Below are 21,909 nucleotides of genomic sequence, written 5' to 3' on the forward strand. Positions count from 1 at the left end.
CTGCAGGATGAATGAATGAATATATGTCTTTGGTGTGAAACAAGCCCAGGGCGAGGCATTAACGGCCTGAGGCAAAAGGCCCATCCTGGGGGGTGGGTGGGTGGGTGTTGCCTGGTTTCCCAGCAACAGGGTTGGGGCGCTCTCTGGTGGTCAGAGCAGGAATGGCTTGGAATCACTGAGCCTTGAGGGGTACAAAATGGCGGCTGGCAGACAAATCCCTGTTCCTAGTCTCTTGACATTCAAGGTCCTTTATACACAGGCTCCAATTTGTAATTCCTTGACACTCGTGCTCCAATGCTCCCTTCAGCAGGAAGCGCAACTCCAACCAACTCCTATTCGTTCTTCAAAACCCTGGCTCCAATGTCCTCTCCCCTGGGAAGTCCTGTCTGTCTCCCCAGGCTGAACCAAGGCTACCCTAGGGACTCATCCTCCGGCTCAACTTCACGGGGCTGGGGGGCATCTGCAACCAGCTCTGTCTCCTCCAGACATGGAATACTTCAGAAAACCACTTTTATTGCCTGATGAGTCTGTGATTGCCCCTGCTGTGTCCTTGCACCCAGCAAAGGGTCTGGCATACTACAGGAGCTCAGTGAAAGTTTGTCGAGTGGATAAAGAAATAAGTGCATGATTGGCCTGGAACTAACCTCATAAATGACCCTGGCCTGCTGATTAATTTTTTGGGGGGTTTAGGTTTTCTGTCCTCTTCTCACCCGAAGGCATCATGGAAACAAGGCCATACCTGGCAAGCCTCAGACTCTCTTATCCCATGTGCCACACTGAGGCATGGGAGGACAGCCCTCCTTGATTCAGGAATGGGTCTCCTGTCTGTATGCATTCAACGAATGTTTATCGATTGCCTGTGTGCCAGGCACTGTTCTGAGTCCAGCCGGGAACAAGATACAAAAATCCCTTCTGCTGTGGAGCTGACCCTACAGTTTATCAGGCAGAAATAAGTGCTATTGCGGAGGGCGCCTCAATAGATGGACATTTGAGCAAAGACTTGAAACGCGTGGGTTAGGAAGCCACGCAGGTGTCTTGGGAACGGTGCACCGGGTAGGGGCACAGCCAGTGCAAACGTCCGGAGGGGAGAGCGCTCAGGAGCGTCCCAGGAACAGTGAGGACAGAAAGGCAATAAGAGAAATAATGAGGGAAGCGGGGACCTTTCTAGATTTGTAGAAGAGGAGGGGCTCGGCCCCGCCCAAGACCCGCCTTCGGCCTTCCCCGCAGTCTTCGTCCCCGCCCCAACCCCACCCCGGGCCCTGATCCAGGTTTGCCAAGGGTACTCGGCCTCGCCCCCTCAGGACCCGCCCCCCTCTGCCATCCCCACAGCCTGGCCCCGCCCCGGCCCTGCGCCCGCACCTAGTTTGCCCCTCGGCAGCCACCGTCGCCCGGGCCACCGCCCGCCGCGTGCGCCGCCTGCCCCGCTTCCGCCGCCCTTCCCTGTCTCACGCCGTGCGTGCCCTGCGTGCCTTGCGTGAGCGTGCGCGGGAGCGTCGGCCGGCGAGGGAGCAGCAAACGGCCGGTGGCGGGCGGCGCGTGCCGCGCGGGGGGCGGGCGGCGCGGAGGAGGCGGCGGTGGCCATGGCCGAGGCGTCACCGCAGCCCGGACGGTACTTCTGCCACTGCTGCTCGGTCGAGATCGTGCCGCGCCTGCCGGTGAGGCCCAGGCCGGGCGGGCGGGGGCCTTTGCCTCAGCCTGAGGCGAGCTGGCTCGGACGGGGAAACTGAGGTCCCCGCGGAGGGCCCGGAAGCGGGCGGCCCTGGTGGCGCAGCGGGGCTGGCTGCCGGGAGGGAACGACGCCGGCCACGAGCGCGGTCGGCGCCGCGGGCGCCTCGTGGGAGGGAGTCGCCGCTCTCCCGGGCCCGACGGCGGCCCGAGCCTGCGTTCTTCTGCCTCCCGGGGGTGGGGGCCTGCACCCAGGTGGGCCCTGCGTCCTCGCCCGGGTGGAGGCCGCGGGAGGGCTGCTCGTGAAAGGCTCGGTTTCCAGACCCCTCAGCCCGGAAGTTCCGAGTCGGTAGGTCCAGGATGGGATCAGTGCCCCCGCTCCCGGCCGACCCTCCCCCGCTGCACGGGTAGAAGACTGAAGGCACGGCGCCCCAGGGCGGCCCCGCTCCCGGCATTTGCCGCTCGGCTAGCTCTCGGGGAGCAAGAAGCGGGCGGTGCGGTTGACCAGGGGAAGGAGCTGCAGGTGGCAACGATTGATAGAGCACCAGCTCTCCTTGGTCACCTGGTTGATTTTAGAGCCAGCCTCTTAGTCCTGCCTTTGCAGCTGTGGGCTTCCCTGGGGGAGGCAGGAGTTGGTGGACATTATCCCAGCTTCAGAGGAGAGTGAGCTAGAGTCAGGGTTTGGAGCGGAGAGGAGTGCCTGGGCCCAGGAGGAGAGAAAGGGGAGAGGTGGTGTGGCTTCCAGAGGCAAGGGGCTTGGCGGGGGGGCATAAATCGAAACCCTGGGTGCATGAGCAGACTTGAGGAGCTGAGACTTGCCCCACTCCCCCACTCCAGCGTCCCGGAAGAAGTCCTCCTCCTGCCTCTTCCGGCTCCCTGCGCGCCCCAGCAATGGGTCTGGTTTTCTCAACTGGCAGGAAGGGGCTGGTCGCAGGACAGTCCCCAGCCTGAAGGAGCTGCACGCAGCCCCTCGCAGCTGTTGTGAGCCCTGGACAGGCCCTGGGTCTCAGGCTTATCCCAGAGTGGCCTGTCCAGAGCCATCGGGAAGCCTGGGGCCGAGCAGTCTGTGTTGCTAGCTGTTCTGGCCTCCCGTCCTGGGGCCAGCCTGGGGCCCGGGTCCTGGCCGAGAAGGACCCTGACCTTTTCCGACTGTCACTGGGCTAGCCAGGTTTTTCCTAGTCACAGGATCCAGTGGTGACAAGGTAGCCATGACCTTTGCCCTCCCAGTTTATAGGGAGCCAACGCTGAACAAGCGATTGGCAAATATTTGATTGGGAACGTTGGTAAATTCTGTTAAGCTCAAATAATGGCAGGGAGGGGACCGGCGTGGGGTTTGGGACGGGATTCGAAGAGGCCCAGTAGAGTGGGTGTCTGTTTATGAGTAAGGGGCGCACTTGGTGTTCTCAGGGGCAGGAAGGTGGGCTCTTAACGTGGTGACGTTGGAAGTTCCCCGCCAGCAATTGCGCTTCCCGCCACCACCCCCACCCCCTGCCCCCCGCCAGCACGGACTTCTGTTCACGTGAAATTGGCCCTAGGTTGGTGTGCAGTGAGACGCCGGCTGGTGTTGAGCTGCTCCTCCTGACCTGCTGTCGTGGCCCTCTGCCCGCCGGCTTCCTCCCAGCAGCCCAGACGCCCTGGGCCTCGGTCTCCTCGCCTGTCAGATGGGTTGGCGAGGGCACCGCTGTGCTTGACGGGCGCGCAAGGGCAGGGGGGGCCCGGGAAGCCGGGGAGGCTGGTGCCTGCCTGGAGCGGGCGTGTGGGAGCAGGAACCGGACCGGCTGGCCGACCCGGAGGCCTCTGCGCAGGTGTGCAGGCCCAGACTCGATTCCCCCAGGAAACGGGAGCACCGGGGACGAGGTGGACATGGGGCGTCCGCGGGCGGGGCCCACGGGTGGGCGGACCAGATGGCATTTGGGGTTCAGCCCACCACCACGGGTGGCCTTGTTGAGGCCTGCTGTCCTGTGGATGGCCCCTGCCTTCCTCTCAGAAGTGTCCCTGAGCAGGGTCGGAGGACGGGGACAGGACCTGGCAGCTGCCTCGGAGGGCCATCAGGGTGAGGAGAGAAGGCCCCTGTGCTTCCCCAGCCTTACGCACCTGCACCTACCTAGTCCTCCACACAGAGCCGCTGGGGAGCAGGCCGGGCCCCCGCCCGCCCGGCGGCGTGCTGTGCCTCTGCCGAGGGCGCCCATTTTCCCGCTGCTGCTGAGGCCCAGGGAGGCTCAGCCCCGGGCCTGGAGTTGAGACCCAGGGGCCCAGAGATGAGGGCTGCCCCACGGGGCCGACCCAACGGCTGCTCCAGAGACAGCCGGTGCAGGGCAGGGCGGGAGTCTGGGGATGCAGCAGGGGGCTGAGCCCCGGAGGAGTGGCTGGACGAGGGGCGCCAGACAGAGCCACACCGTGGGGCTCCCCGGCTGCACCTCCAAGCCTCCCGGCGCCGTTGGAGGCTGAAGTGAGGCGCACCCCTGGCAGGGTGGCCCCGCGTGTCACACCGATGGGAGCTTGCCGGCACTCAGCGGGCCCCAGGCAGGTGATGCGAGGCCCTGGGACGGTGCAGCACCCCGGCATTCAGCAGCATGCGTGGGGCTCACAGACGCTGGGGGCGACAGAGGAGCGGGAATGCGCTTTGCGGGGCAGCTGCTAAGACGCAGAAGAGAGTGCTGTGGGGTGGGAGCACTTGCCCACGGGGTCTGGGTGGGCCCCTGGGCCCAGTGACATCTGAGGAGGGTTGCCCCTGGGGGCTGGTGAACCCAGGCTGGGAGCACGAGGGGCTGCAGGGGCGTGGGGAGTCTCGTCACGTCTGTGTCTGGACCTGAGCTCACATATCCCCTGCAGCTCTGTGCCCCAACCCTTTCTGGGGGCCCTGGGCCCGCCAAGGCCAGCGTCTCTCCAGCTCCCACCTCATGGTCCCCGGCTTCACCACACGCGCCTGGCCGGGGACCCTGGGTCTGCACGTGGTGTGAAGGGGCGCGTGAAGGGTGAGGCCTGTCTCTGAGGGCCCCAGCTGGCCGAACACAGGGAGCAAACGCTCAGTAGATGTAGCACTTGCTGTCTCGCCGTCTGCCAGTCGGCCGCTGTTGCCGTGGTGATGATGACAGGATGGCCCCTTGCCGGCCACCTCCTCAACACGAGGAGTCTTTGGCTAGGAACAGGTGCTCACGAGCTAGGGTCCTGCCCTGTGGGGGGCGAGCACTCCATCCTGGGGTTTCCACCGCCTTTATTACACGGTGATGTAATACAAGTCTCAGGGACACGCCCTTGGAGGAGAGCATGGGAAGACCAGGGTCTGGGCCTTCCCCACCGCCTGCGAGCAGAACCCGGGGCCCTGCCTGAATCCCTGGGTGCGGGGCGATCGCTGCTCAGTCAGGCCACTCAGTCTCAGGGCGTGGGGCTCTCCGAGGGTGGAGGGCGCAGAGCAGGGCCTGACCACAGCCAGCACTGAGCCGCAGGACAGCCGCGGCTGCCGGATTCCAGAGCCTGGGGTTGAGGCCACCCTCCGTTTGCAGATGGGGAGACCGAGGCTTGCAGCCGGGAGGTGATGTTTGAGCAGACCCAGCTTCCAAGAGGGAGCAAGCCAGGTAGATATCTGCTCGGATCGAGGGGACACAGGGGACAGGGGATGGCAGAGGCCCAGAGATGGGTGGAGCTGGGAGTGGGCGTGGCCGGGCTGGGTTGTTCAGGGGCTGCAAGGTGAGGTGGGGAGCACTTGGGTTCAGGGAGACACAGGGACCCCAGAGAATGGCGAGGTGACAGGCTCTCAGGCACCCAGGAGCAGTGGCGAGCCTCAAGAGTGGAAGAGGGGGTGCCCGATCTCCAGCAGGGTGTGGCGACGGCCCCGCCCTGGCTCTTCTAGGCTCACCCTGGGGCAGGGTGCGGGCCTGGGGCGGGCAGGGTGCGGGCCTGGGGCAGGCAGGGTCCCCAGGAGAGAGAGAGAGACGCTTCTCACGGGGGTTCTGCCAGGCTCCAGTGAGGTTCTGGACCTGCCTGCTGAGCCAGGTCAGACCCTGGTGGTGTGGGCAGGCCAGAGTCCTAGCTTGGCTGTGAGCTTGTGTTCAGGGGCCGTCTGGTTCCCAGCTTCCTAACCTCGGTCACCACAGACTCACCTGCAGCCACGTTTGCCTGTGTCCATTGCCCTCCCCCCGGGGGCTTCCGGAGGGGGTGAGAACCCTGGTCACCAGGTCACCCATCACAAAGCCTCCTGTGGCCACGTTTTGCACCCTGTGAAACGTTGAAATAAACAACAGGTTGAGGGCTGGCTGGGGGGCCTTAGGAGGAGCCCCTGAGTGATGTCCCCGCTGGCCCTGGAAATCCCACGCCAGTGACAACTGTCGTGGCCACTTACTGTTTAGGGGAGCCTCCCCTGGGCCCCTCGCCCCTGCTCAGGAGGGCAGAGCGCTGCCATCCCTGTCATTTCTGGCTCAGCGTTATTGCGATACACTCCACCCATTTAAAGCGTACACGTTGGTGTGTTCAGTCCACTCAGAGTCCTGAAGCCAGCAGTCACCTCTGTCCAAGTCCAGAACATTCTGTCACCCCAAACAGAAGCCTTGTGCCCATCAGCTGTCACCCCAGCCCCTGACAGCCACTAGTCCACTCCCTGTGTCTGTGGATTGGCCTGTTCTGGACGTTTCCCATCAATGGAATCACCCACTGTGTGTCCTTCTGTGTCTGGCTTCTCTCACTGAGCATCGTGTTCTCAGGGTCCGTCCACGTGGTAGTGAGTGTCGAGGCTTCCCCCTTTTACGTGGCTGCGTGATGCTCCCGTGTGTGGAGGGACCATGTGGTGTTTATCCGTCATCCACTGGTGGACACTTAGGTTGTGTCCGCCTTTGGCTGCTGTGGACGTGTGTCTCCGTTGCCCCTGGTGGGCGCCTGGCAGTGGAATCAGGGCCGTGGGGTGACTGACTGTTTTCCGAGGACGCTGCCCCGTCTCATGCCCCCACCGGCCGTGGAGGGGCTCCGATTTCTCCAGCTCCTCCCTGCACTGGTCCTTGCCGGCTTTGTGGGTCCAGCCGTCCGGGCAGGTGTGAAGTGTGTCCCGCTGGTTTCGGGTTGTGTTTCCCTGTTGCCTGTGTTGTGTGTCTGTTCTTGGCTTGTTGCCACTTGTCTATCTGGGAGAAATGTCTGTTCTGATCCTCTGTCCGTTTTTTTTTTTTTTTTTTTTTGAAGTTTTGAATTTTTTTAATATTTTTATGCAGCAGGTTCTTATTAGTTATCCATTTGATACATATTAGTGTATGTATGTCAATCCCAATCTTCCAGTTCATCACACTACCATTCTCTCTGGCCGTTTTTTAACCAGGGTGTTTGTCTTTTTGTTGTTGAATTGTGAGAGTTCTGTAGGTATTCTGGATACAAGTCCCCATCACCTGTGCAGCTCCAGCAGCCCTCCCCGTGGCTCAGACAGTGTCCTCTGATCCTCGACCTCCCTTTGCTTTCTGGAGCGGGGCAGGTGGGGGGACACGGTATGCACCGTGGTGGTCCCGCCGTCCACAGGGTGGGCCATGCCCGCTGCACCCCGGCGTCGCTTCCCGCAGAGGGTGGCAAGGCCAGCGGTGCCCTCTGCTCCCGGGAACCATGCCTCTCCCCGTGGGTACGTGGCTGGCCTCGGGTGGAAGGACCTCACGCTCGCGGCTCAGCTCCCTGTTTGTGTGACTTTGGGACGTGTGGCCTGGGCCCGGTTCTGGGCCTGAGTGGCGGCTTTGGTGCTCAGACGTCTTGCCGTCCCTGGGGCGGGTCCCCCTCTCCGCTTCCTTGGAACATCATGGTCTCTGCCCGCTGGCTGTCCGGCCTGGGGAAAGCGAGGGCTGGGAGGGCAGGTGGCCGGTGTGGATGGAGTCAAGCTCCAGCCTGGTGTCATGGGCTGCGTGCTGGGGCTGCCAGAATGTTCCGCAGGCCGGTCCCTCTGCCTGGGTGGTGCCTCCCACCCTCAGTGGCCACCTTCTTGGGAGCGGATCTGTTCCGAGGCCCAGATAGTCCTGGAGCCCCGCTAGTCACTCTCCCAGCCCTCCTTTTTGTGCGTGTGTGGGTGAGGGTGTCACAGAACAGTCTCGTGTCCCCCAAGTTGGGAGAGTTCGCTGAACCCATGTCAGCTAGCTTGTTGATGGATGCGGCTGACTGGAAGCCCCGAAACTGACTTCTGTCACTGTGGGGAGCACTGGCTGATGGACTCGGGGACATGGGAGGTCGAGGAGGCCACCAGAGAGCTCGGAGCCCACCTGCGAGGGGAGTATCGGAGGGTGTAGCCACGGTCAAGGGCATCTGTGCGCCAGCCCTGCCCGGGGCGGCCCGGCCGGACCTGGCGGGTTCCCGCCCAGGGCCTTGAGATGACGCCCATGATGGCCCTACCTCAGCCCCGAGATCACACTCGCTGCCCTCTCCTCCCGCAGGATTACATCTGTCCAAGATGCGAGTCTGGCTTTATCGAGGAGCTTCCGGAAGAGACCAGGTAAGGCTGCCCCCGGCACAGACCCTCGGCCCGAGGGTGCGCTGGCCGAACCTGGTAAGGGGGACGGGGGGCCGTGATGAGGGCCGGCGGCTAGACCTGGGTGGGGCGTGGGCTGGACCCCCACCCTTAGTTTCCTCAGCCTCCTGCCTTGGGCCCTGGGCAGGGGCTGCGGAAGGCGGCCTGAGGCCCATGGGTACGGGGGTCCCGCCTTTGTCCCGCTGCTGACGGCGCCTGTCCTCCCAGGAGTGCAGAGAACGGCTCGGCCCCCTCCACAGCCCCCGCGGACCAGAGCCGGCAGCCGTTCGAGGTGAGCGGTGAGCGGTGGCCTCTCTCCCCGCCCCCCCCCTCTGCGCCCCCATCCACGCGGTCACGGCCCTCCTCTCCGCAGAACGTGGACCAGCCCCTGTTCACGCTGCCGCAGGGCTACGGGCACTTTGCTTTCGGCATCTTTGACGACAGCTTCGAGATTCCCACCTTCCCCCCCGGGGCACAGGCCGACGACGGCAGGGACCCTGAGAGCCGGCGGGAGAGAGAGCAGCACTCCCGGCACCGGTATGGCGCCCGGCAGCCCCGCGCCCGCCTCACCGCGAGGCGGACCACCGGCCGGCACGAAGGCGTCCCCACGCTGGAAGGGTGAGGGGGCCCGGGGGCGGCCGCGGGCGGGACGATCCGGGCTTCGAGCCCGCCCCACCCCGCTCAGGCAGAGCAGCCAACTATCCTTCCAGGAGGTTCTGTGGGCACGGAGGTGTGGGTGCTGGCTCAGGGGCCGTCCCCTGGGCAGGGCGGTTCCCCAGTGGGTCCGGCTGGCCCGAGGAGCTGTGTGCCCACTGCCTGTCTGCCCCCCCCGCCCCCCCATCATCCTTCTCAGAGGGGCCTCCGCCCCGTGGGCATCTTCATCTGCTGAGATGCGCAGGTCCACGCCCAGACGAGCCGTCCCGGGTGCAGGCGAGCAGTGGTGTCTGGTGTCCCTGCCCCTCCCGTGTGCGGGATCGTGAGGACTGGTGGACCTAGTAGGACCCTAGTAGGACCTCCCAGCCCTGCAGGAGACGGGGCTGAGCTTTCGTGGGTCTTTGTAGATGGAACTTGACTGCAGGTAGGCCGAGGCCTGTCCAGCTCAGGACACAGCCTGGCTCACTGTGACCTCAGCCGGCACGTTTCAGGGCCGCCGCGAACAGCCGGGCTGATCCCACGGTTCCTCAAGCCCCTGGGATCTCCCACGGTGCTTTCCCCAGTTTGCAAAATGAGAGTTGGATGCAGTTGTGCATTGACAGGCCCCATGCAGGCCTCAAGGAGACCCTGCCTTTGGGCACCTTTCGTGTTTGGTTCTTATTATTACCAGTTGAAAAGCCAGCCCCTTGACGCTGGCCCCTCCCTGGGAGGGCGCTAACCTTGGGCCTGGCTGCTCTGTTCCAGGATCATCCAGCAGCTGGTCAACGGCATCATCACCCCAGCCACCATCCCCAACCTGGGCCTGGGCCCCTGGTGAGTAGGTGGGGGGGTCCCCCTGTGCCCTGTCTGGCCCCTCTGCCACTTGAACCCCAGACTTCTTTGCCCAGGGGCGTCCTGCACTCAAACCCAATGGACTACGCCTGGGGGGCCAACGGCCTGGATGCGATCATCACACAGGTACAGGGGCCTCCCTGGGGCTGGCACTGGGCACGACGACTTTACAGGCCCGTGTTCCCTGGAGGACGGGGTATCGTCTCCCACGTCCACGTCCCTGGTGGCACTTGTGAGGTGGGGACATGACCACCTTGGGGCCTTCCACTGAGTATTTTGTCCCTGGCGCCCGGTCCCCTGGTTGTAGCCGCGTGAGGAGTTAGGGAGGTGCCTCGGCCCTGGGAGGTGCCTGCCGGCCCCAGCTGTGAAGGGACGCTCACTAGATGAGCAGAAGAGTGGGCAGAAACCCGGGGCTGGGCCTCCTGGGGGCAGCTGACCTCTGACCCCCGAGGGGGTCGGGCCTGGACAAACGGGGCCTCAGTGCTTTTGCAGGTAACCCAGCCTTGCATTTCAGAGCCCCATGGGGCGAGGGCCCTGCCCGCCCGCCAACAAGCTCCCGGCACTCTGGCCTCTTGTCTTTCAGCTACTCAATCAGTTTGAAAACACGGGTCCCCCACCCGCAGACAAAGAGAAAATCCAGGCCCTCCCCACCATCCCCGTGACCGAGGAGCACGTAGGTACGCGCCCGCGCCCAGCCTTCTCAGCGGTCCGGAGGCCAGTGTGCCCTCCATCCCCTGGGACACCTTTGGCGGGGGCTGCAGAGAAGCCCCCCTGAGAGCCCCACGGCCTGCCCATTCCCACAGGCTCCGGGCTGGAGTGCCCCGTGTGCAAGGATGACTACGGGTTGGGTGAGCGCGTGCGGCAGCTGCCCTGCAACCACCTCTTTCACGACGGCTGCATCGTGCCCTGGCTAGAGCAGGTGAGTGGCGGGCCGGCCCGGGACCCTCCCCGCCCCGCCCGCCTCTGAACGGCTCCCCTCTCCCCTCTGTCCCCGTAAAGCACGACAGCTGCCCCGTCTGCCGAAAGAGCCTCACAGGACAGAACACGGCCACCGACCCCCCGGGCCTGGCAGGCGTGAGCTTCTCCTCCTCCTCGTCCTCCTCCTCCAGCTCGCCCGGTAACGAGAACCCGACCAGCAGCTCCTGAGCATCCCGGCCGGCCCCCAGGGTGAGCACCGGGCCGTGGGCTGGGACTGCGGACGCCGCGGCCCCCCCCCCCCCGCACCCCTCGCGCCCACGGACTGCGGTGCTGCCGGGCCCACCGCGGCACAGGCTTGGAGGACCCGCCCCTCCCGGCTGCGGAGGGAGCCCGGCCTCCCCAGGGACGGGCCGGGCCGGGCTGGGCACATGCCGCCCCGGGGTGTCTGACTCCCTTCCTGTTTGTCTCTGACCTCACCCTCTACGTGTTCGACGGCAGAAAGGTTTTTATAATTTTAAATTATTACTGGTTTGAAATAAATGGACGTTTGAGCTCACTCGCGGCCCTGCATGATCTGTGGAGAGACAGGGTGGAGTCGCTCGGCTGGGGTCCCAACTGCGTGGACAGGCCGTTGCACCCCACTCCAAGTTCGGTGGCCCGGGACCACCAGGACGACCAGCAAAACAAGGACGAAACTGCTCTGACAGAAGTTTTTTAAAGGAGAAAATATGTGTATCTTGAAAGCTATTTAAAAATACATCTACTTAGAAAGAAAAGCAGGTGGTTGGCGTGTTACTTGTGTGCATCGGGGGGCGCAGCTCCGGGCCGGGGAGGTGAGCTGGCCGAGCCCCCGCGGCTGGCGTGTCATCCACAGGCTGTCCCCCATCAGGGTCACACGGCTGCCTCGGCCGGTGAGCGTCCAGCCTGTGCCCTGGGAAGTGCCCCCCATATTGGTCTTCCGTCTCTGAAGTGGAAGGTGGCTGCTGGGAGGGGTGGGAGCCTCCCCTGCACCCTCTTGGCTCCACCCCTGCAACTCAGAGGAAGATAAACCCCCAGGAGGCTGATCGCACCCCACCCCCACCCCAGCCTGTACACCCTGCCGGATCTGAGGGGCTCTGAGGACACCGTGTTCGTGTCTCCAAGGGCAGCTGTGACAGCTCACCAAAACCTGGTGACTTAAAACAACACGCTTATCATCTCAGTCCTGGGGTCACAATTTGCATTTTAGGGGCTAAATGCAGGCGTGGGCAGGGCGGGTCCTTCCCGAGGCTCCAGGGCAGCATTGGTTCCGCCTTTTCCAGCTTCTAGAGGCACCGCATCCCTGGCTCACGGCCCCTCCTGCATCCTCACGGCCAGCAGCGCAGCATCTCCCATCTCTCTCTGCCTCTGACCCTCCCACCTCCCTCTTATAAGGACCCTGGGATGACGCTGGGCCCTTCGGGAAATCCAGGGTCGTCCCCGTCTCAGGGACCTTAGCTTAATCCCACCTACGAAGTCCCCTCTGCCCCGTGAGGTGACACGTGCTCGGAGGCCCAGCACCAGGCCCTGCCAGTCTATGGCGGGTCGGTGTCCCCCAGCCTCCCTCACCTCGCTGCCTCAGGCACCCCAATGAGTTCCCAGGTCCGAGCCTTCGCTTGGCTGTGCCCGGCCTGGAATGCCCTCCCAGACCTGGCCCCCGCGTGGCTGAGTCCCCGTCTCCAGCCTGGCAGGTGCTTTTGTCGAAGCCTCCCTGCCCTCCAGCTTGTGACTGGACTCCTATGGCCCCTGCTCAGCTCAGTGTCCCCTCAGACTCAGGGGCTCCCTGAGGGCCGGCCGCGTCTGTGGGGTCCGGCGGTGTCCCCAGTGCCCAGCACAGCAGGCGCTCAACGCATGTGAAACCAGTGAGTAACCAGGCACAGGCTCGCCCGGACCGGGCCTTCCCCGGCCTCGGTCTTCAGTCGCCCGCCCGGCTCGCGCGCCTCCTAGAATCTCGGTCCAGCCGTCACTCATGGATCCTGGGCCTTAGGAGACCAGGACGGGCAGGAAATGCGTGGACGGGTGGTGTCTCTGCGTGCGGACCCCGCGCCTCGGGGCCCCCCGCCCGTCCAACGCCAGGAACATGGGCCGGCCGTGGTGGCGCCAGGGCACGGACTCGTAGGTGTTGTAGCCGTTCTCCTCGATGCACTCCCGGAACGTAGCGCAGACGCGCTTCGGGGCGGGCTGTGAGCGGCCCTGGGCACGCCTCTGGACACGCCCCCACCGGGCGCGCCCCACGCACCCCAGCCCGCCCTGCGCACTTGCACTCACCGACCGGGAGTGGCGGCCGCGGCGGTTCATGGCCACGTAAAAGCCGGTGTTCACGGCCTTGAGCGCCACGACGCCCACGCGGATGGAGCGCATCTCGAAGAAGACGCCTGCGGGGAGGGGCTGGGTCAGGGCCCGCCCACCACCCGCTCGCCCACCCATCCCGCTCCCTAAGTACCTACCGTGCTCCTGGCCCTGTGCTGGGCGTGGGGACGCACCAGGGACCACGCAGGTCCTGCCCGCATCTGTCCCAAGGCCCTGGGAGTGACGGGGCGGTGGAGGAAGGACACCAGGCCAGGGGGAAGGCCTGAGGCAGGACTGGCCCTGATGGGTCGGGGGAAGTCATTGGGGAGAGCTCAGGCTTTTCTCTGGAGGGCAATGGGGAGCCCAGGGGAGGGCCCCGTTAGTCACGGATGAGAAAAACAAGCCAGAGGAGGTGAGTGCCTGCCAGGTGAGCTGCTGCTATCAGATGTAGACCCCCGGCAATGAACCTGACAGCTCAGCTAGCCACAGCCGTGCCCTGTTATGGGGGAGACAATTCCAGACAGGAGGTACGGCCCAGGCAACGGCCTGGGGGTGGGACACAGGGTGTTTAAAGCAGTGTGTTCAGGTCAGTGATACCCGCTAACACTGCTTGAGTGCCAACTGTATGCCAGGCATTGTATCCCACCAAGCCCACACAGCAGCCCCAGGAGGGAGGTGTGGACCGTGCCCACTTCCCACAGGGGAAAACTGAGGCCTGAGAAGTGGCAGAGCCAGTTTCTCGGTCCCTGTCTGTGGATGGATGACCCTGGGCGAGCCCTGCCCCATCTGAGCCGTTTCCTATCCAGTGAAGCAGAGCTGGGGGACAAGCCCCAGCCCACACTCTCTGAGCCACACCCAGGCACTGGGGCCTAATCTGGAGTCAAGGCCTTGCCCTCTGGTGTTCAGTCTGGACTTGGATGCCTCAGGTGACGGGCAGCTCACCTCATGTGACATAGGACATTTGCACCTGCTAGTTCCTGGGTCAGGCACTCAGCTCCTCTTGTGCACGGCCAGCTCCTTCTTTATGAGGCTCAACTCAAGCCCACCTCCTCATTGTCACCCTTATCGCTGCCCAGATGGGGAAACCGAGGCTCAGAGAGAAGCAGTGACTGTCCCAGGTCACCCAGCAGAGCCAGACCTCACCCCCAGCCCAAGGCCACCCTTCCTGGCCAGGCCCACCACTGAGCAACCGGCCAGCCACTCCCCCTGTCCTTGCCCTCGTCCAGTTAGCCTAATGAGGGCCTTGAGAGCCCCAGATGAAAGCAGGTGGGAAGAGCAGGGGTGATTATTTGCCCTAATGGTGGTGATTCAGGCAGTGGCCGGCAATGGCTTGGCTCCCCCGCTCCCCTGCCCGGCCTCAAAAATGTGGGGAGGGCTTCCCTGGTGGCGCAGTGGTTGAGAGTCCGCCTGCCGATGCAGGGGACGCAGGTTCGTGCCCCGGTCCGGGAGGATCCCACATGCCGTGGAGCGGCTGGGCCCATGAGCCATGGCCGCTGAGCCTGCGCGTCCAGAGCCTGTGCTTTGCAGCGGGAGAGGCCACAACAGTGAGAGGCCCACGTACCACAAAAAAAAAAAAAAAAAATGTGGGGAGACTGAGACAGGCCTGGGGTCACCGACCACCCTGGTCTCCCACTTATCACCAACCTCCTCCTTCTCCTTCTTTGTCCCTTCATCTCCTCTTGCCTCATACATTCCACACTTATTGAGCACCTACTGTTTGCTGGGCAGGGCAGCAGAGATATGACTCCAACTCGATGAGGTTCTGGGCACTTTGGAGCCCTAGCTCCATGCCCCCACCTCCCACCTCAGGCAGGTAATTTGCCCTCTCTGTGCCTCAGTTTCCTCATCTGCCAAATGGGTGTCTAGGAAGACATAGAGGGGTCCCCAACTCCGGCAGGTCCTGAGTTTTGTCTTGCAGGGTGGGGAGTTCAGAGTTCAGACCCAGCTCTGCCCCCATCTCATTATGTACTGGGCCCACGGGGGCCCTTCCGGGAGCCTTAGCTTCCCCTCTGTAAATGGGTCCCGTGACCCCAACCTCAACTATCTCACAAAGACCCTTCTGCTGAGCCAGGCCCGGAGCTGGGAGCTTCCCCTGTGACCTTCACCCCAACTGTCCAACCCTCCTTCCAAGTGGGTTGGACCCCATTTTACAGTTGAGGAAACTGAGGCCCCAGTCAGGAAATGACTTGGCTGACGCCACGCAGCCAGAGAAGCCTCCGGACCCTCCCTCAAGTGAGAGAGGGCCCAGCTCACTGCTGCTACTACTGCTGCCTTTGCTGTTATTGTCCGCCTATTTGCCCTGTACCCCTGCCCCCGCGCAGCGCCCCCGGCTACTCACTGTCAGGGCTGTCGCGCCAGAGGGTGCCCTGCACGTGGCCGCTGGGTTCCACACACAGGAAGAAGTGGGTGGAGGAGAAGAGGCGCCGCCAGCGCACGTCGCTCTCCAGATGCGTGTAGCTGCGCGGTCTCCGCGGACTGTTCGGGGTACCCGCGGCGCCGGGCGCCCGTGCCAGCAGTAGCCACGCCAGGCCCAGCCACAGGCCGCCGCGTATGGCCCCGCGCCCCGCTCGCCGCCGCCTGCTCTGGTCTCCCCGCGCGCGTCCGCGGCTCTGCCATTGCGAGATGGGGGGCAGAGTGCCCGACGGGGCCAATAGGGCGCCTCGGGGGCGGGGCCAGAGCCACAGTGGGTGGGTCGGGATGCGGGGCGGGGCCGTGGTCAGGGCGGCCTGACCGCTCTGCAGAGTCTGGGACAGGCCAATGCGGCTCCTGGGGGGCGGGGCCAGAGCCGCAGGGGGCGGGATGACTCCCCACGGGGGTGGGGCCAGTACAGGGGTGGGGCCCATTCGGGAAAACACTCAGGTCTCCACGCGTGTTTGTTTGCCTTGCGGAACGGGGAGGGCGGTGCTTGTCCGTGAGTAGCCAGATTGGCCTGCAGGGGCTGCGGGAGTGTGAGTGTGAGAGAGGCGGGCCACAGAGACACGGCGGGAGTCAGAGCCAGAGAGAGGGAGAGACAGAGCCAGAGCCAGAGATATAAAGACAGAGCCAGGTGTACAGCACAGGTCTTGTAATAACCTATAATGGAAAATAATCCAAAAAAGAATAGATATATATGTATAACTGAATCACTTTGCAGTACGCCTGAAACTAACACAACACTGTAAATTAACTACACATCAATTTTTTAAAAGGGTAAAAAAAAAAAAAAAAGAACCAGAAACAGAGAAAGACAAAGACAAAGAGACAAGAGACTGAGAGGCAGAGATAGACAAAGATGGAGGGACAGAGTCTATGAGACTGCACAGGCGGAGATGGCTGAGACAGAGACAGAGACAGACAGATGTGTGAGAGACAGAGAGCCAGGGAGAGACGGAGCTGCCCAGGGGCCAGAGGAAGTTCTGGCCCGAGTGCCTGTCCATGCCAGCCAGGCCCCTGGACAGGGGAATGCCCCGGGGGGCTTGTCTACCCTTCCAACTGCAGCTTCCTGAGAGCCAGGCCCAGGGGGCATGCGGCTTCGCTGAGGGGTGGGCCTGGGGGAAAGTGTGGGTGGAGGGCCAGGTGAACTGTTGGAGCATATGCTGTGCACACAGGTGTTGGACAGGAAGGTGGCCGATGGGAGGGTGGACAGTTGGGCATGTCTGAGGCCAACTGATGGGAACCGGAATGATGACCAAGGCCAGCACCCCGTCCCCAGCATCCGTCTCTGCATGTCCAAGGTGTAGGAATGGAGCCACCCTGTTACAGACACACCCACCCAGTGCCCTGGGCCCTGCGAGGTCAGTGCAGTAAACCTTCACAGACTCAGAGCCAAGCGACATCATTGACAGGTGGGGAAGCCAAGGCCCAGGAGGGGCAGGGATTGCCCCAAGGCCCCACACAGGACACATCCCAGGGCTCCCTGCCTTTTGGCTCCTGGCGGCTCAGTTCTACAGCCATGGATGCAGGCGGCACCTTTAAATAGCACCGGGGTGAGGACAAGGTGACAACCCTGCCCTGATGGACTGCTGGAGGGCCAACCGGTCCAGCTGGACGGTGTCGCCCGGATGCCTTCCTGGTGGCTCCTGGGATTCCCTGATCCATCTTCCTGGCCCCAGGAGGGCCACGCATGGGGTGTAGCAGACATCCAAGCCCAGGACCCCAGGACTGAGATAGGGGTCCAGCCCGGACTGTCTCCCCACACTCAGAGCCCTGAGGCCAGCACCCAGGGGACTGGCCTGCCGGCATCACCTCCCCAAGCCTTGCCTCCTCCTGTGGAAAAAAGGCCAGGAGAGGGAAGGCTGGAAGGATGGAATGAGATAATCCACGACCTCACTGGGTACTAGGAGAAACACCTACACATCCCGCCAGCTAGAAGCTTGGTCTTCCCTTCATAGACTGTCCCCACCCCACCTGCCAGGAGGACAAAATCCAAGGCCCTGTATGACCGGAGGGGACCCACGCCTGAGAAGACAGCTGCGCCCCAGGTGCTTTTCACAACAGCTTCACTGAAATATAATTCACATGCCACCCAGTTCACCCAGGAAACTGTGCAATTAGTGCTTTCAGTACAGAGTTGTCAACGCTTACCTCTGTCTAGTTCCAGAACATTCCATCACCCCAAAGAGAAGCCCCGTCCCCATCAGCAGTTGCCCTCATCCCTTCCCCAGCCCCTGACAACCACGAATCTACTTTCTGTCTCTGTGGATTTGCCTGTTCTGGATGTTTCGCATCAATGGACTCACACCCTTTGTGTCCTTCTGTGTCTGGCTTCTCTCACTGAGCATCGTGTTCAACTTCCATCCACATTATATCAAGTGTCAGTGCTTCGCCCCTTCGCATGGCTGAGCGATGCTCCCATGTGTGGAGGGACCATATTCTGTTTATCCATCATCTATCGATGGACACGTGGTTGTTGCTGCCTTTTGGCTGTCGTGAATCATGCTACTGTGGATGTGTGTGTACGAGTTTAAGTGTGAATATAAGTCGCCATTTCTCTCATGTATATATCCAAGAGTGGAACTGCTGGGTCATGTGGTGATTCTATGGTTGGCTTTTTGAGGAGCTGCCAGAACGTCTTCCACAGCGGCTGCCCCATCTCACATTCTCACCAGCCATGCACGAGGGCTCCAGTGTTCCCACCTCTTCACCAGCAGCTGTGATTGGCCATCGTTTTGATTGCAGCCATCCTAGTTGGGTACAGCGGTATCTCACTGTGGTTTTCTGGAAGACGTCAAGCCTACAGACAAGTTGTGAGAACAGCACAATGAACGCCCTGTTCCGGGAGTCCCCAATTCTACATATTATTTTTGATTTCCATCAGCTGGAGGATGGGTAGATACACTGCAGCAAACTCACGGGGGAGTACTATGCAGCCACGAAAAAGAGTAACCCACTGAATACACAACAAAGTGGATGACTCTCAGACAGAATGAGGAGAAGCAGTCAGACACAATAGATGTCGTCTATGGGACATTCTGGAAAACCAACCCACGGTGTGAACTGTCTGATGGGTGTCACCCTCAGGGGCAATGATAGGGGACGTGAGGGGGTTTCAGGGGCTGGGTGTTCTTTGGAACACCCCTGTGTCCTGAAAAATTAATTGAACTGTATTCTTTCTATCTTTTTTTTTTGGGCCACGCCCACGTGGCCTGTGGGATCTTAGTTCCCTGACCAGGGATGGAAGCGCGCCCCCTGCATTGGATATGCAGAGTCTTAACAACTGGACCGCCAGGGAAGTCCCGTGAACTGTATTCTTGATGTGTGCACTGTTCATGTTCTACCTGAAAAATACACACGTGTGGTCTTTTTATGTACGTGAGTATTTGAGAGGCAGCCTCAGAAATGGTCGGACGAGTATTTTTTTTTTTTTTTTTGGCTGTGCCATGCGGCTGGGGATCACATTTCACCGACCAGCGATCGAACCCGGACCCTCGGCGGTGAAATCGCGGAGTCTTAACCACTGGACCGCCAGGGAATTCCCGGACGAGTCTTCTAATGGAAAGGTCCTCCGTCATAGCCAAGCGGCAACCTCATCCCTCATCCATGCTCAAATGCCCCCTCTTGTCACCGTTATGTCCTTGAATACATTTTTTTCTCATCCCAAACCTGGGTAGGGCACATGCAGTGCTTTCTGTTCTCTTTGTCTCTGTGATTGGCTGAATAAAGACCCACAAACATGTGTCCACATTGTAATCCCCAGAACCTGTGAATCTGACCTTATTTGGATAAAGAGTCTTGGCAGCTGCCATTACATTAAGATTTTCAAATGAGATCATCCTAGGGGCCCTAAATGCAGTCACAAGTACCCTTATGAGAGACACAGACACAGAGGAGAGGCCACGTGAATGCGAAGGCAGAGACGGGAGGGACACGGCCACAAGCCCAGGACACCTGGAGCCCCAGAAGCTGGAAGAGGCAGTAAGGACCCTCCCCGGGAGCCTCCGGATGGGGCACGGCTCTGTCCACACCCTGATTTCATCCCAGTGATACTAATTTTGGATGTCTTGTCTCCAGAAATATGAGAGAATTAATTTCTGTTGTTAGGGCACCAAGTTTGTGGTCGTTTGTTACTGTGGCCCCAGGAATCTGATGCCGTGTCTTTCCATTTAGAGAGCATTCCTTGCCTTCCTCAACACGTCTCCTTTTTTTATTATTAATTTTTTATTGGAGTATAATTGATTTACAATGCTGTGTTAGTTTCAGGTGTAGAGCAAACGGAATCAGCTATGCATATACATATATCCACTCTTTTCTAGATTCTTTTCCCATATAGGAGTAGTGTACATACTCCTACTCTGAGTAGGTACACTACTCAGAGTACTGAGTAGAGTTCCCTGTGCTACATGGTAGATCTTTACTAGTTATCTGTTTTATATATGGTAGTGTGTGTGTGTCCATCCCAGTCTCCCAGTTTATCCCTCACCTCCCCCCAACACTTCTGTAGTCTCACAGAATGTCCCACAGCCTAAGTTCATCTGATCATCTCTTGGTTCAATTTGGGTGAAAAGTTTTGGGGAAGAACCCAGCACACGCGAACAGCTTCTGAAACACAGTCTTGCCCAAACCCCAATGTCTCGACGCCATGACCCCCTCTTAAGGACATCGGTCCCCACTTGTCTCATGTGTTATTCATATTTTCATGCTTAAGTTTTACAAGGAAATTTGATATCCCCATCAGGAGTGGAAAACCAGTGCCATACGTTGACACATTGACAATAAGCTGTAGAAGAAATACAAAGAGAAGAGACCATGTGACAAAAGTCTCCGATTGGCAGGACCCCAGCCCGGGAGCTGAGACAGGGGTAACACGCAGGTGGCACCAAGCGAGACTGCCTGTGTTTGAGCAGGGACTGAAAGGAGAGTGGCTTCCTCACCGCCAAGATCCAGGATCCAGCTCTTGGGGAGATACTGGTTTAGGGAATCTGATGTCCCAGAGAGTAGAAGAGGAAACTGAGGCAAAAGAATTCAGAAGTCGGGCTTCCCTGGTGGCGCAGTGGTTGAGAGTCCGCCTGCCGATGCAGGGGACACGGGTTCGTGCCCTGGTCCGGGAAGATCCCACATGCCGCAGAGCGGCTGGGCCCGTGAGCCATGGCCGCTGAGCCTGCGTGTCCGGAGCCTGTGCTACGCAACGGGAGAGACCAAAAAAAAAAAAAAAAGAATTCAGAAGTCTTGGCTTCCAGCCCAGGCTCCTGGCTCTGCCAGACTACAGGGATACGACGGGATGTCTCTAGATCTTGGGGGGGGGCAGGGCCAGCTGATTCAGTGACCCCCTCCCCCACCAGGCCAGGAAGGAGACCCTAGATGTGAGCCAGGTCTGAGGTCACGGCCCCCCAGGGCATCTTGGGGTGGATTGGGGCGGTTTCGGGAGGATGCTGCTGTCTGTTGAAAACATTCCCAGCTGGTGGCATCACGGTTCACAGGCCCACGTGGGCAGCTGCGTCTGGAATGTGCTGTTGAGAGGCGTCCAGACCTAGGAGTCTGGCCCTTCCACAGTACAGGTCCGGCCTCCACTCTGGGTAGTGGGGAGATTGAAGTCCGAGCAACTGGGGACAGGTGGCAGCTTGAGCTGAGGCCCCTAAGGCCCGCCGTGGTCTGGCCCCTGAGCACCCTTCCACCTTCGTCTCTGCTTCCTCTCTCCCAAACACTGCTCGAATTCCAACTTTCCACAGTTATTCCTGCCTCTCAGGCCTTTGCACTCACTTTGATTGCTGCCTGGAGCGCAGTTACACCACGTGTGCCTATTCTCATCCTTCACATACCAGCCGATCCCAGAGCAGACGCTCCCTCCCCTGACCTCAGTTTCCCCAACTGAATGATAAGGTGAGGCATGCCTTCCAGGTCTGATTCTAAAGTTCTGGCCCTGCTTACTCCTGAGTGGGATCTCCCTGGAGACCAGGGTTGAGATGCTCCAGGCTCCAGGGATTCTTTCATTCCACTTGTCATCAAATCAACTTAGTTAGAGGTGAGTCTGTGCTCTCTGCCCCACTCCGTCCCTGGCCTTGGGAACTAGTGGGTAAACTTAGGCCAGAAAGAGTGAATGAGGGAAATGTCCAGGAAACACAATGACCCAGCTGACCGTTGGCTCTGCGGCTTTGAGTCAGACGGATGTGGGCCTTCACTCCAGTCTCTCTGACATTCGTGCTGTGTGTCTTTGGGGAACTTGATTGACCTCTCTGAACCTCAGCTTCCTCCACAATAAACCGGAGATAGTAATAGTTCCCTCCCCAGAGCTATCTTTGGATCAATGAAGATCGCGGATAGGAATCTCTAAATTGCAGAACGCTGTCCTAATTATTTGGCAACTATTCCTTAAACAACAACAACAACGAAACCCGGGTTCCGGGTCCTCCCAAAGATGGCTTAGATTCTCGCAGTGTTGCCCAAGCAACGGCTCTGTCCCGCCCCGCCTCGACAGGGAACAGCCACTCAGCGGGCGCCACTGGCGCATGCCACCCCCGCCTCCGGCGCCCCGCTGCCCCCTGGGAATTGTGGTTCCTCCCGCGCTCTCCAGGCGCGTAGTCCCTTCGCGGCCCCCGTAGGCCTTAGGACTACAACTCCCGGCGGGCGCGGGCGGCGCAGGTGCGTTGCGGCGGCGCGGA

The 21,909-nt window shown here is 61.1% G+C and overlaps 3 protein-coding genes across 5 annotated transcripts in view; 1 reads left to right on the top strand and 2 right to left on the bottom strand.

Annotated features, from left to right (window-relative positions):
- Positions 1–21,909, bottom strand: part of BSG (basigin (Ok blood group)) — a 252,324-nt gene that overhangs the window by 182,764 nt on the left and 47,651 nt on the right. The window lies entirely within an intron of this gene.
- RNF126 (ring finger protein 126) lies at positions 1,503–11,084 on the top strand. 3 transcript variants are annotated; one of them, XM_060094798.1, is made up of 9 exons: positions 1,503–1,655; positions 8,052–8,110; positions 8,354–8,417; positions 8,499–8,743; positions 9,524–9,592; positions 9,667–9,736; positions 10,194–10,287; positions 10,414–10,529; positions 10,610–11,084. In XM_060094798.1, the coding sequence occupies exons 1-9, from the start codon at positions 1,581–1,583 to the stop codon at positions 10,754–10,756; spliced, it is 939 nt and encodes a 312-aa protein (XP_059950781.1). In that variant the 5' UTR covers positions 1,503–1,580; the 3' UTR covers positions 10,757–11,084. The 3 variants fall into 3 exon arrangements, with proteins under 3 accessions (XP_059950781.1, XP_059950782.1, XP_059950783.1); XM_060094799.1 differs by having other exon boundaries at positions 8,532–8,743; XM_060094800.1 differs by having other exon boundaries at positions 8,604–8,743.
- On the bottom strand, positions 11,266–15,678 carry FGF22 (fibroblast growth factor 22). The gene is made up of 2 exons (XM_060094513.1): positions 15,174–15,678; positions 11,266–12,921 (listed from the first exon to the last, which is right to left on the bottom strand). Exons 1-2 carry the CDS (start codon positions 15,676–15,678, stop codon positions 12,530–12,532), a joined length of 897 nt encoding a protein of 298 aa, XP_059950496.1. The 3' UTR covers positions 11,266–12,529.

This window comes from Mesoplodon densirostris, chromosome 3 (assembly GCF_025265405.1).
Source record: "Mesoplodon densirostris isolate mMesDen1 chromosome 3, mMesDen1 primary haplotype, whole genome shotgun sequence".
Classification (NCBI taxonomy): domain Eukaryota; kingdom Metazoa; phylum Chordata; class Mammalia; order Artiodactyla; family Ziphiidae; genus Mesoplodon; species Mesoplodon densirostris.